Source organism: Cryptotermes secundus, unplaced genomic scaffold, assembly GCF_002891405.2.
Source record: "Cryptotermes secundus unplaced genomic scaffold, Csec_1.0 scaffold618, whole genome shotgun sequence".
NCBI lineage: Eukaryota > Metazoa > Arthropoda > Insecta > Blattodea > Kalotermitidae > Cryptotermes > Cryptotermes secundus.
This window is the reverse complement of record NW_019734973.1, coordinates 40,668-54,273: the sequence shown is the minus strand read 5'-3', so window position 1 is coordinate 54,273 and position 13,606 is coordinate 40,668. Positions and strand designations below refer to the sequence as shown.

Genomic DNA, 13,606 nt, shown 5'->3' with positions numbered 1-13,606 from the left:
TGCTTTCAAATTATTTTTGGGACAGTAAGCTTATAAAAAAAGTGTGAATAATAGTATCATATTACTTTAGAAATTCAGCTGAGTGTGGTAGTTTTGAAAACACTTCATGCAGAGTCCCAAATCCCATAAGTATAACGGACCCAGCATAAATTCCTCTCTGTGAGACAGGTTTTCATGTTCTAGCAGGCGACCTGGCTGGTAGCTCATGCCTGCATAGGAACTGCTTCACATTATTTTTTTGTTTCTTTGACAATCATGTCGATTAGTTCTTTACTGGAAAACAGTTCAAAATTACTAAAATTTCTGTAACATATATTCTCCCAAAGGAAGTCTTGACTGACGGTGTCATCCTCATCACTGTCATCATTTACCACAGCATCAAGAAAAGCACTCCAATTCATTTTTAGTGTCAAATTCCAAATCTGATAAACTTTGTTCTGATTTGCTTAGAAGTTAGTACTATCCCAATTCATCATCACACAACACAGCTGACAGCTTCTTGCTCCAAGTGCCATGGCAGCTACAAACAAACTGTATGATGCTTATTTATAGAACAAAGGGGACTGTACAGTGGAAGCATTTATATAGAGAAGTGTTTTCGATTCCTACATGTCAGTCACAGCACACTTCTTTAGAGTCAACAAATCAAGTCTAGTTGTAGTTTCTATGCTGGTTTCTCATGGTTACAAATAACTATGTAGAAGCAGCACTGTCTGGGTCATGTATAATACTTCAGAAGCCCAAAAGAATTGACTTTTGATCTGATCAGCATACAAAGACAGCACACACTGTCGATCTAACGTATTTAGTTCATAAGAATTTCCCAAGGTGGAGACAGGTTTGTACGGTAATATAGCACACCAACTGGTGAGGTACAGAACTTTTCCAAAGAATTCAAATGTAATACAAATGCTGTGGGAAGTTCAATGTGGGACGACACATATATGACATGATAGCCTGGTACCTCCTCTTTAATTTCATACCAAAAAAAGTTATTTTACATGAAAAACAACAGTTCAAAATATGAGCTGAACATTACCGCTGCACTATGCATGCTGTGGACGTATGACAGTGACTGGCAGAAACTGCTGGCATGCTATGTATGCATGACTGTGTTGAAGGGTGAATGGGATATGTCCACATACTCATGCATGTGGTCACATGTAGAATGTTCCCTTACAGTGTAAGGTAATTGGCCAGAAACTTGGAAAGTTATTTGTTAGAAGTTGCTTTGTCTTATGATTAATGGAGCATTTATTTTACACCTTAATTTCCCCAGATTTCATCACAGTGGAGTAAACATCTTGAGCAAGTCCTTTCCATCATTATGAATGGGAATTATGCTTGCTCCTTTGATGTTCTCATAAGAATTTCATGGGCTAAATGTATCACATTTTATACCTTCCTGAGACTCATAGTAATAAAAGTAATCTGGCTTTGAAAGCATTAAAATGGCACTAATAATCTTTATGTTTTTCTGTTCCTTTCCTATTGGTAGTGCTACCAAAGAAATACAGACGACCATAACTGGAATCATTTTTTAAAAATGGATATTAATATTTTGTATCCTAATTTTTTTCTAGTCTGTGCTCCACTATTCCACATTCTACAGTTTATCACTGACACTGCCTCCAAGATTGTCTCTGCCTGGAACTGTAGATGGGTTTTATACACTGCAAGAACTGATTGGACATTATGTGGCCAGTCGAGTGGTTAATAATGTTGCGTGTGGTGGCTGCGGATGCCGTGACACTGACCAAATGAAAAGCCTCAGCTTTGGGAAGGTGACTATTGGATCAAATTCCTTACTCCAAACTAATTTTAGTGTCTAGAATTTTGTCATTGGTTACATACTAATCACCAATTGCTTCCATTAATACTATTCACTGATAAAGCTATTTTCATGTGTAGTGGAATCAATAGATATAACTTGCATCAGTTGCCTCACAAGAATCCACATGATACTGTGGAAACAAATTTTCAACATAATTTCTCTAACAGTGTGTGTAGTGCGGTATGATGAGTGACATGTTGATTAGTTCATTTATTTTAGGCGATTGTATGACAGGACATAATTACCTAGACTTTCTGCAGAATGGGTTACCAGAACAACTAGAGGATGTTCCTTTGGCTACACGGATTGCTGTGTACTTTCAACATGATGGAGCCCCTCCTCATTATACCCACTTGTGATGAAACATCTCAGTTACACTTTTCCTAATTGGTGGATTGGTCATGGTAGTATCATTAACTGGCCACCAAGATCTCCACACCTATCCCTGTTTGATTTTTGTTTATGAGGTTGGACGAAGAGTAAGGTGTGCAAAATAAAGCTGGATACATGAGATGACCTGCTTGATCACAATGGATGTTAGTACCCCCCATAAAGGAACTCAGGAGCAATCAGACAAGCAACACACCATGTCCTCACACAAGTTGCAAAGCGCATTGATGTTTATGGTGGAATTTTCTAAAATGTATTGTACTACGTAAACTGTACCAACTTTTGTCACTTGAACAATAAATACTGGTATTAGAAAAACTATATAATATTTCTTTATTATGAGCAGTTTTGGAACTGTACAGTGAAAACGTTTGGAATAGGACACACGTGCCTGTACACCTCCCAGAAAATTGATCTTTCCTTGTTATTTTGGAAATGATTTGTTTCATTTGATTCAAAAACAGCTATTCAGCCTTCTTACAAAATTATTAATGATGAATGAAAATAAAACAATAATTTACCCAGTCTTTTTATATTGCTGTGAGACATGTTGTCTTATTTTGAGAGAAGAACCTAAATTATAAGTATTAAGAAGTATATATTCCTTCAGATGTGACTGACTATGAATACATAAATTACATTAGATGTTTTGTCTTGTCTTGGTCATCATCAGAGGTTTCATCAACATTAACTGAAAACACTGTACATATTCACAATACATATATCTCTATGAGGATCTTATACCTTAGAATTGTAGTTAAAGATAAAATTTTTTAGTTAATTACATCAAGATTAATACTAATGGTTTAATTAAGTACATTCCTGTTGTGAGGAGTGGTGTGTTTATATCTGCAAATATAATGTAGGAATACATTAGATCATGTGTTGATTTAACTATATTATTATGAAGATATGAATGTATGAAAATGCTTACCCATAAGATGTCATATGTTTATATGATGATCTAGTTTATCTTGTGGAGTGTGGTATGGGAGACTAATGTTGGGTTCATCTGTGGTTATATATACATTTTGACGTGTCACGCTAGCTGGATGCCCCCCCCCCACCAGTGGTGACGCGCCGAGCGGAGCTGAAGCGAGCCGAGTCCCAGCACGCTGGTCACTATGCAACGCAGGTAAACAATGGTTGCGAGAGACAACTCCCAACAGCGTTGCTAGCAACACGGCGCCAGACAACAGTGGTGCCTATTACGTGGCTGTTTTCTGCGTTGTCCGGAATGAGGCTAGATACGGAGCAGCGAAGACTATTCATAGTCAGTTCTGAGTTCCGAGCAAGCCTACGAGTTAGTTACAGCTCTCCAGATCTCTAGTTATGAGTCAGTCACCAGTTAATTGCAGTACAGTATTTGTGATACTGCCAATGGCAGTAATTGTGGATCTGTAATTTGTGTGATTGTAAGAGCGAATGTGGAATAAAATTCGCTATATCAAATACAGCGTGAAATTATTTGTCGCATTATACACCCAATACGCGACAATATGTTATATATATATATAACCACAGATGAACCCAACATTCACACGAATGTCTTCATAGGCCCTTTGTTCATGTATCGGTCTGTTGCAATGTTTATATGCATAAATGTGGAAGTTTCCATTTATATTCATAATGCAACCCTTCTCTGCATGGTTTATTAGGTCTATAAGATAAGATAAATTAAAAGCTTTTACTCATTTATGTTGTTTGTTGAACTACCTTGTCTTAGGAACAAAGTTAAGCATAATATGGTGGTGTTAGTGACATTATTGTAGCAGTGCAAGTTGCAAGATAGCAGGCTATGAGAAGCATGCTGTTGACCAGAAAGTGAAAGTAGTGCACGTTTCAATACCTGGTGGGCAAGAAGAATAATGTATGGATTTGCCAGGCAGTTTAAAGAGGACATTTCAGCATTGGATAGAAAAGGTCCTTGCACTTCAAGTATTTGTAGCCTGGAGAACACAGGAGCTCTGGGAGAGACAATACAGCAAAGGTTGAGCAAATAAATGAGAAAAAATGCAGTGGGATTTGGGACATTAGCATTCAGTTAGTGAATGTTTCACTTGGATGCACACATTTCTATTCAAAATTACCATGATACAGAAACTGGAGTGGGGGGGGGGATGCCGAAGAACTGGAAGAATTTTGCTGCTTAAATAATAAATGAAGAGGCTGGACTCCACAGTGCATGGTTTTCTGATGAGGTTTGTTACCATTTGGATTGTGTTGTAAAGAAGCAGAATGTAGGTTCTTGGCTAATGGTGACCCACATCAGTCATCTGACAGAAACATTTATGGTGAAAAAATTACTATATAGGTAGCTTTATGAAGCCATGGAATATTTAAACATTTATTTTTCGTTGACACAGAGACTGTAGTCATTACAAGGCTAAGATATATGAAAACTTTATTACACAGTTTATTTTCTACAGAATTACCACTTAACTGTGTTGTTTATATGCAAGCTGGAGATAGGCTATATGCAGATTGGATTGGAAATGCTCTGAAAATTCATCAGAAACATCATTAGGTTTGATTAAATGATTACCATCAATAATAATAATAATAATAATTTCAATTCATTTCAGTTTCAGTTCTTTATTATTTATATGCTGAGTCAACAGCCACAAGGCCAATTACAGACAGAGCACAGTGTAGATACAAGTGATTACATTATGGACAATCACAACATAAAGTCAGAGACAAATTATAGGCAAGCACTGGAGGAAAAACACATTAATGCAGACAAGTAAACAAACAACAACAACAACAATAATAATAATAATAATAATAATAGTGTATAATATTCATTAGCTGCCAGCTTGTCTCTGCATTCATATTGCACGAACAATCTGGGAAGGAAAACCACTGAAGCGAGATGATCGTGTCACCTTTCCTGAGATACTTGTCATGGATCCATACATGTACAATCACATACAACAGGTAATTGTCAGCTACCAGTTACATGTTTATTAGCACATTACATAAATTAATGTATAATGTGGATGTTGTATTTGCATGTTTCATGTCTGAAACTGCATGAACAGATTTTGATTAACTCTGGCATTAAGGATATTGCTTACCCCAAATATTGTAAGTTTATATTTGATTTACATTTGTGACACTTGAGTGTAATTCTTACTTTATAGTAAACTAAAGTTTAACCTTATAAAATCTGTGTAAATTAGCTCATCGTATAAAAAATTGGTACTTGATGTAAAATATGGCACTCATTAAGACCTACAAATTATATTTGAAACATTTTGTGATATATTGAACATTCAACAGAATAAAAGGAGAAATAATGAAGTTTCTGATATAAGCTACCATCTAGCTACAGGCTGGATGATTAAAAAAAACTGGAGTTTGATTCTGTGGGTGGGCAGGAGAAGGTAGAGATTTTTCTCTTTAGCACCCCCTGCTTGACTGACTGGGTCCTATCCAACATCATAACCAGTGGGTGGTGGGTTTCCTTTCCTGGGAGTAAAGTGTCTGTACCTCTGTTTCCCCACGTGTTCATTTATGTGATGCTTAATTAATCTCATGAACATTTGCAGTGTTGTATCTGTAGCTTTGCAAAAATATATTTTTGTATGAAGTAAATGAAAACAAAGGCCAATTTGGTAGGCAAAACAACAGAAATTATATTTTCATTATTGTTATTCCATTGGAGAACACCTTTCAGTTCTTGTTTATGATGAGGTTTAATCTATTAACTGACGACCATTGGAAGTGAACATAATTATTTTTAATGGCAGAAGCATAATGATATAGCTGATTGAGAGCTAGTAATTTTTACTGATAGATGAAATCAGGCCTCTACATTTTCCTCCCCTGCTTACAATGGGCAAGTGAATAGAGATTGTGACAAGCATGCTATGTAGAGCATATAGTAACTTTTAAATAGACATTTTTCCTGAGGGTATTTCTCTTTCCCAGAGTATATTCTAAATAAACCAATAAAATTTTCCTACATCTTTTATTTTTATGTAATTTTTCCTTTTGCAATTCATTTGTCACTATTTTATTCCTGGGTACTTATAATGATCTACTTTCTATTATGGTTGGTTTATCTTTTCAATTTTTCAATTCTTATGGCTTATTTTTATAACCATACACTTATCCAAATTGACATTTCATCCAAAATCTTTATATGGGTTAAAGTCCTATTATGCGGTTTCATTTCTGGGGTACTTTCATTGGTTCCTTGTACCTGGCATATACTTATATCATAGTTTTTGGTATTCCACTCTCCTATCCGTTATGCTTTGTTAATATATCATCCTTGTCTGAACCCTATAGTAGTTTTAAAAATTTTAGTTTTTGCAGTTTGTGTTTATTTTTACATTCCTCATAAATGCTGTTTATTCTCTTCATTAGCCCTTTAGAAACACTTACTTTTTGTAATGCTATTCCAATTTCCTGTCTTTATATTATATGTTTTCAGTATCATTGATAGCCTTGCCACTTTTTAAATTATTTTAATACTTTTAAAATATGCTACCCTGTGTATGTTGATGCTATGCATATTAAAACTAGATACCACTTTAATAAATTTTAAGTATGTTTTTAATTCCTTTTCTTATTATGAAGCATTTTTTCAGAAGCAACTGACAGTCAGTGAACTGTCGGTAGGTCAACAGTCATTCACCAATGGGTTAATTGAGCTGCCTTCAATGAGGAAAAGGTATGTTTAGAATTTTAAATTTGTAACTGTTTTCATTCTGTTTATAGGAATGTTGCCCTATCAATTCCAGTTGCAGTTATTCATGTTCCAGTACAGAGTATCATACAAAATAAACTTCATCTTAAGTTGTTAAACTGTAGAGGCATAAATTCATTTTCAAAATCCAGTTTAATAGAAAGTTTAATGTAGGATATTCTTGAAAATGTATGAATTTTGAATAAATATTTGACCATGTAGATATCCATATAGTGTTATTATATGACCTTTAACAACACATTTGCAATAAACAAACAAATATTACTCTGTTAACATTTGTTTATTATGTATACTTGCTACATGTTTTTATCCAGCTGGATCATCATCAGGCAGTTTTCATAAAGTATAGTCCTCGTTATTGAATTGTATTTCTAATGTGGATCCATATTAGTGATCATTAAAGTTAAGAATTTTTCCGTTTATTTTAGGATGAAGTACAGATATATGGTGTTGTATCATAGAGGTGGCTTTCTGGGAGTCAGCATTGTTTAATTCTTTGTGCACCTGAGAATAGATTATAGATATTCTAATATGGTTCAATATTGAGTGATGTATAATCATATGGTTGTTGTAAATGGTTACTTACATATTATATGGCAGTTTTCTGTATGTAAGTGATGTTATGTTCTATTTTCCTTTTGAATGACAGTGGTAAAGTTATTCTGTAATGATAATGGATATTTTAGTAGTTCTTTACATGTCTTATTTGTTATTTCCTCAAATTTTGGTTTCTTTTAGTTCCATGTATGTTGTGTGTGTCCTGTATGGGGGTGCCACGTCTACTTGTTATTCTATCCCATTCTGTGGTTCTTTTTGTACTAACTACTACTTAATATCATGGTGGATATGCTTCATAGGTCATGTGATGTTCACAGAATGGGGTGGTGGTGGTGGGGGTATGTTTGGGGGTGTATTTTATTTATTATTGTGATGGATATGTTTTCTATTATTATTTTATTATTATTTGTGTCTGCAAAGGTATCTTTCATTTGTAATCTTTGTTTATTTAAATTATATATGTGAAATCATTCAAGTGTATTTAGTGATTGATCTTTCTTTTAAATGTGTAAAAGTAAAGAAAGTAAAGGTATCCCTGTAACAAGCCGTGGAGACCCATAAGGTTGTGAGATGTTGAGGTTTCCACATTTTCTAGACAATCGGCTCATAAATGGCGGCAAGGTTGTCAGCCTTATGCGCTGGCTGCCCTTTACCCCCAAGAATATTCCTGGTACCCATTTCTGTTAGAGGCTGAGTTGACCCCAGGGCCATAATGCGGCTGGAAGGATTAAGTCAATTGAAAAAATCCAATGACCTCATTGGGACTTGAACCCTCTACCTTCCGGCTTGTAGCATAGTGCCTCAACCAACTACGTTATCACATGCCCCATTCTTTTCAATGTGTAGTATCTGTAATTTTAGTTGATTATGTCATGTGTGTCCTATTTCAAGAAAATGGTGAGCATATTTTGATTTCTGTTTGTTTGTTTTTATGGCTTGGATGCATTCTTTGTATCAGACTTTAAGTGTACATCCTGTTTGTCAGATGTATTTGAGTGGACACTTGCTACATTTTAATTGGTGTACTTCACTTTGATTATGTGTCTTTTGTTCTTTCCCTTGGTTTTAGGTGGTTTATTATTGTATTAGTAAATTTGAAAATTATTCATATGTTAGTGTTCTTGAAAAATTTTTTAATTGTTCTTATATCATCCTGAGGGGTAGGAGTAAGAGTCCTGGTAGGGTCAAGAATTTTCTCTTCTCCATGTCATCCAGACCAGCTCTGGGACCCACCCAGCCTCCTATCCAATGGATACCGGGGGTTCTTTCCACGGAGGGTAAAGAGACGGGTGTGAAGCTGACCACTTACCTTCACCTAGTGACAAGGTCAAGAAAATGTGGATCTCTACATCCACTCCTCCATACACCTTCATTGTGTAGTGCTTAATTAGTTAAGCACAAGGGACAACTTTACCATCTTGTATTAATACCGTAATATGTGTAGGTGGTCCATTTTGAGTTTTATGTCTTGTGAATTATTGGTGTTTTGGGTGTGTTATGTGTTGATGATAATCGTTGGTTTCTAATATTTGTCTTATGGTTTTTAATTCTTGGTATTCGTCTTCATGAGTAACTGAATATGTGTTCATTCGATTAATTTAGTAGCTTATGACGGATTTCTTACATTCATATGGGTGGCTTGAGTTATTATGTATAGTTATATCAGTAGTAGTGGATTTCTGGTATACACTGACTGTTAATTGGTTGCGTTTGTTTGTGATAGTTAAGTCTATGTAATTTAGTTTTATAGTGTTTTTCTTTTTCAGTAGTGAATTTTATTTTTGGGTGTATTGCATTGAATTCCATTAAGACGTTCTCCATATTTGTAGTGTGTGTGTTATATAGAATTAATATATCACCTATATATCTGTAGTAATGGATGATTCGGTGTTTATTTAGAATTTTGATGAGTTTTGTATATTTTAAATATTATATGAATGTCTCAGCAAAGACTGCTGATGTAGGCACTCCCATTGCTAATCCTACGTCTTGTTTATAGAATGGTTGATAAATTGTAAATAGTTTTGTTCTGGAATGGTGTTTAATAGGATTATTAATTCATGTTTTTTGTATTTGGATGTGTGGTTATCGTTGAGAATTTCTTTTATTATGTGTTTTACTTCTGTTGTTGATATATTAGTGTACATGTTTTCAATATGAGTTTTTGTATTTTCATCTATGATGATCCAGCTGGATCAAAATAGGATGCAGACAATAAAGATATAGATATCCCACCAAAGTTTCTTCCTTATGTATACTACTGTATCAACAGCAAAAGCGTTAGCCTTCAAAAGTTTTAAAGGTTGAGTAATGTGCTCTAACCGAATTCTGTCCCTTCCACAGATTCAAATATCTTTACCAACTTACAGCTGTAGTGGTTCATAAAGGTGGCTTGATTTATGGGCATTTTGTTACATATAGGAGAGGAGCTGGCAGTTACTACAACAGGTATGATCTTTAGAGCACTTATGGAAGCTTGTTAAGTGGTGTATGTGCTGATGCTGTGTACCTTGTGCATGTAGATTATACATAGCCTCAGAGAGTGGAAGCACAGGAACAGAGCTAACAGAATGGCTCATTTGAATCTAGTGGCATAAGAAGCTTTCCTTCAAAGTATTATGGTTTAGCAGATACCTACTTCTGCCAGCTCTCATACAGTTGGAATTACTGGGTTTCTGTACCTTGTCCATCGAAAGAACACAACATTTCAGAAACACATCCAGTTTTCAACACATTTTTTTTTCCAGAATACTAGATGACAGAAGAAATCCCGTATTCCCAAGTGTAATATACTATCATTAGAACCTGAAGAAGTTTCTCGTGCTGCTCTTTGAAAGTTTCTTCAAGCTGTCACATGTGACCCCATGCATTGCATTCCTCACAGTTAGTTGAACCTCCATGGCTTCTTTGGAGTGACAGTCTTTTAAGTTAATCTTCATCTTTGGAAGCAAGTAAATATCATTATTGGCACAAAAGCCCTTTTCGAGTCATAGCCTTCCTTAGAAGATTCTGCCAGACTTGTCTGTTCAGTCATGAATTATACCATCTGCTTTTCACTTCATTGCATTTTGCAACATTATTTTTTTACAGAGCAAGGTCATTAGCCTTGCATCCAAACCCCAACCTGGAGGCTGACGTTTCTGTATTTATGTTCCCCAGTGACACAGTGATCCAGTTATACCCCAGGCACCAGGATCCCTTTTTGTCACCTTCTGTGACTCACAGGGCTATAGTGAAGGTATTCTAACCCACCTGCACATGGTACCAAGTAAATATCACATAGTATGAAATTGAGAAATTAGGGAGTTGTGGGTTACTGCTGTACAAGCAGTGATCACTGTGTAAGGGCACTGTCATGAAAGAGCACCAACCTTTGACTGCACACATTCTGAGGTTCTTCAGGCAAACTACTTCCTGTAAATGAGTGTGTATTTTTGTTGACTAAAGCTTCTTAACATGTGTGCTGCTACTGCTGCCAGTGAATGGCTGGTCCCAGGAGTCAATACTATGTGAGTTTATGTACTATATGAGGGTGGTCAGAAAATAAGTTTGCAAGGCATATAATGAAAAATTATGGGTAATATTGATGTCATCCCACGACTTTTCAACACAGTCTTGGCAAAAACTGAGACAATTCTCGTATTGTAAGATTAGTTTTTCTGTTTGCTGTTGGTAGAAGTCCATGCCCTTTTCACTCAGCCATAATTTAACTGTTGTTTTGTGATGTCTTCACTTTGAAACATGTGGTCTCCAGGTTGTTTGTTCAACACTGGTAGAAGACATTAATCACCAGAACAGGGCTATGTGAAGGATGCTCCAATTTTCATACTGGAAACTGTAAAAGTTGTTGGGTTATCCAAGATAGAGTGTGACTATGCATTGTCATGCAGAAACAGAACAACTTTTCAGAGAATTCTGGCATGTTTTCATTTAATGTCTACTTGTGAACATACCAGTTTAGCACAGTAAGTTGCTGCATGGATTGTTGTGCCTTGTGCCAAATGACTGTAGCTTATCACTTTGCCATTGGATACAGGACAGACTTCATTAGTGGCCTACTGTCACACTCAGGTATACATATTCAGCTGACCTATACCCACAGTAAGCAATAGATGGTGTGTGTTTCAACATGCAGTGTTCCCAGCCATGATTAGCAACTCTCTCTTACATACCCACAATAAGTGAAGGTTCTTTAGTTATGAGATGATATGCCATGTAAACTTACTTTCTGACAGCCCCTTATGCAGTGCACATGGTAGTTGTTCTACCACTGTATTTTAATTTTCTACAAGGTATTCTTCAAAATTGCTCATGTCATGTTACTGGCACTGGTAAAGGGTGGTCCATATTCTGTGAATGTCAACTCATATCGCTTCAGCGTGGAGTTATATATGCAAATCATTGATTTTGTATGTTCTTGTATCTATTTCTGAACAGAACTGTCTTATTATAGTAGAACTTTAATGTAGCAGGTATGAAGAGGACTATATGTTATGAATGGATTCCATTATACTAGCATTCTTTTACACAGATTATGAATATATTCTTTTATTTTATCTGTGGTATTTAGGATAATCTTTGTCATGTGAAAGTTTTTGTTATAGCAGTTAATGGAGGAGTTGTATTAATGTGTTTATAATTAATTTTTCAGTTGGTACTACACTTCAGATGCAGAAGTACGTGAAGTGACACTACATGAAGTAATGCAAGCTAGTGCCTATATGTTATTCTACACAAAACTCGCCAGTTCTGCATCTCCTCACAATATAAATTAGTACACAGTTTTATTAGTTGTGTTTGTGTGATGCTTATTATGTAAATGGTATTCAGATTGTGTTTCAAGATATGGTTTGCCTTTTAACACCAGATGCAGCAACATTATTGCCAGTTATACCAAACAATATATGTAGTGCCATCACCTGGTATATTTATCTCCTTAATTTTATTGTCTCTCAGAATAACATATTATTGTAGAATGTCATCCTTCTATAATAAAATGCAAATAAATATTTGATAATGTGATTGTGATGGATACCATTTAAATTCGTGTACTTTTTTCTTGAAGTTTGAATGTTTATATTATTTACTTATTTTATTTATGTTAAGTATTGTACAATTAACTTTTGCGCATTTTTATATGCAGATGATGATGATGATGATGTGCCTCAGCTGCCTATCTGTCATTAGGAAGAAACTTAGTAGAAATATATGTTGGAATTTAAACTGAAATTTGAGGTTTTCACAGCAGTGAAAATTTATTCTGTGGTCTTCAAGGATATGACCTGAAGATGGAGGTGGTATGTTGGTTCAAGACATTGGTAACCACCTACCAGATCGCAGCATGGTGTCTTAATCCATAGGGCAATATGAAAATTAAATCAAGGTATGGATATAGGAACCTAGTATGAAGTTACAATGTGTGTCCTGACAAGTAGTCATTACCATCTGGTTGAGGAAAGAAATTCATCAAAATTAAAACCATTTAATGCTATGCATTAGTAACAAAGTAAAAAAAAAGTATTGCTGCAAAGACACTGCACAAACCTTCTCATGTACAATTCATCATGACTGTGCTATTTTGGAAATGAATTTCATTATTGCTTGGTAGGCCACCGTTACTGAATACTGACCAACAGTGAAGCTGTCTGGCCAGTAAAATCAGTTTTTACAAATCTTACATTTCACATTTGGACCCCTAGAGTGTGCTCTTATTTTCCTGAAGCTTCGACCTGTGCAGTTGTGTTTAGAGAGGTGGTCTCCTTAAATTATACGTTATGTGAAACATCACCAAACCAGAGCCATGTCATAAGAAGAAGGGAAGAGCAAGGGGAGAGCAGGATGGCAAAGGGCCTGATTGTACATGTTCAGTATAACTGAAATAATTGCTACCCGCTACTCTCTTCTGTTGGTTCTTGTGTGTCTGAGCTGTTGCCTTCTTCATAGCTGCCATTGTCACTCTCCACACCTCTTGGACCATGGTAGGGTCAATTGCATTGTCAGAATGTAAATTCTTGCCATGATACTCATTCTTGAACTTCCTCAGGTGCTCGCATTATGGCCTTAACTCATTTTTCCCCAATACTGTGAAATATTTCTTCACGCAG

General features: G+C 35.6%; 1 protein-coding gene across 4 annotated transcripts in view; it reads left to right on the top strand.

The window, feature by feature from the left end:
- LOC111869129 (ubiquitin carboxyl-terminal hydrolase 30 homolog) overlaps nucleotides 1-12,545 on the top strand; it is a 23,317-nt gene extending 10,772 nt beyond the window's left edge. For all 4 annotated transcript variants that reach the window (XM_023860365.1, XM_023860363.1, XM_023860362.2 and 1 more), the window contains exons 6-10: nucleotides 1,584-1,784; nucleotides 5,036-5,164; nucleotides 6,826-6,908; nucleotides 9,846-9,950; nucleotides 12,154-12,545. In XM_023860365.1, the coding sequence (XP_023716133.1) occupies nucleotides 1,584-1,784; nucleotides 5,036-5,164; nucleotides 6,826-6,908; nucleotides 9,846-9,950; nucleotides 12,154-12,277 (642 nt within the window). In that variant the 3' untranslated portion in view covers nucleotides 12,278-12,545. The remainder of the gene's footprint in view (nucleotides 1-1,583; nucleotides 1,785-5,035; nucleotides 5,165-6,825; nucleotides 6,909-9,845; nucleotides 9,951-12,153) is intronic.
- Nucleotides 12,546-13,606: the final 1,061 nt, after the last annotated feature.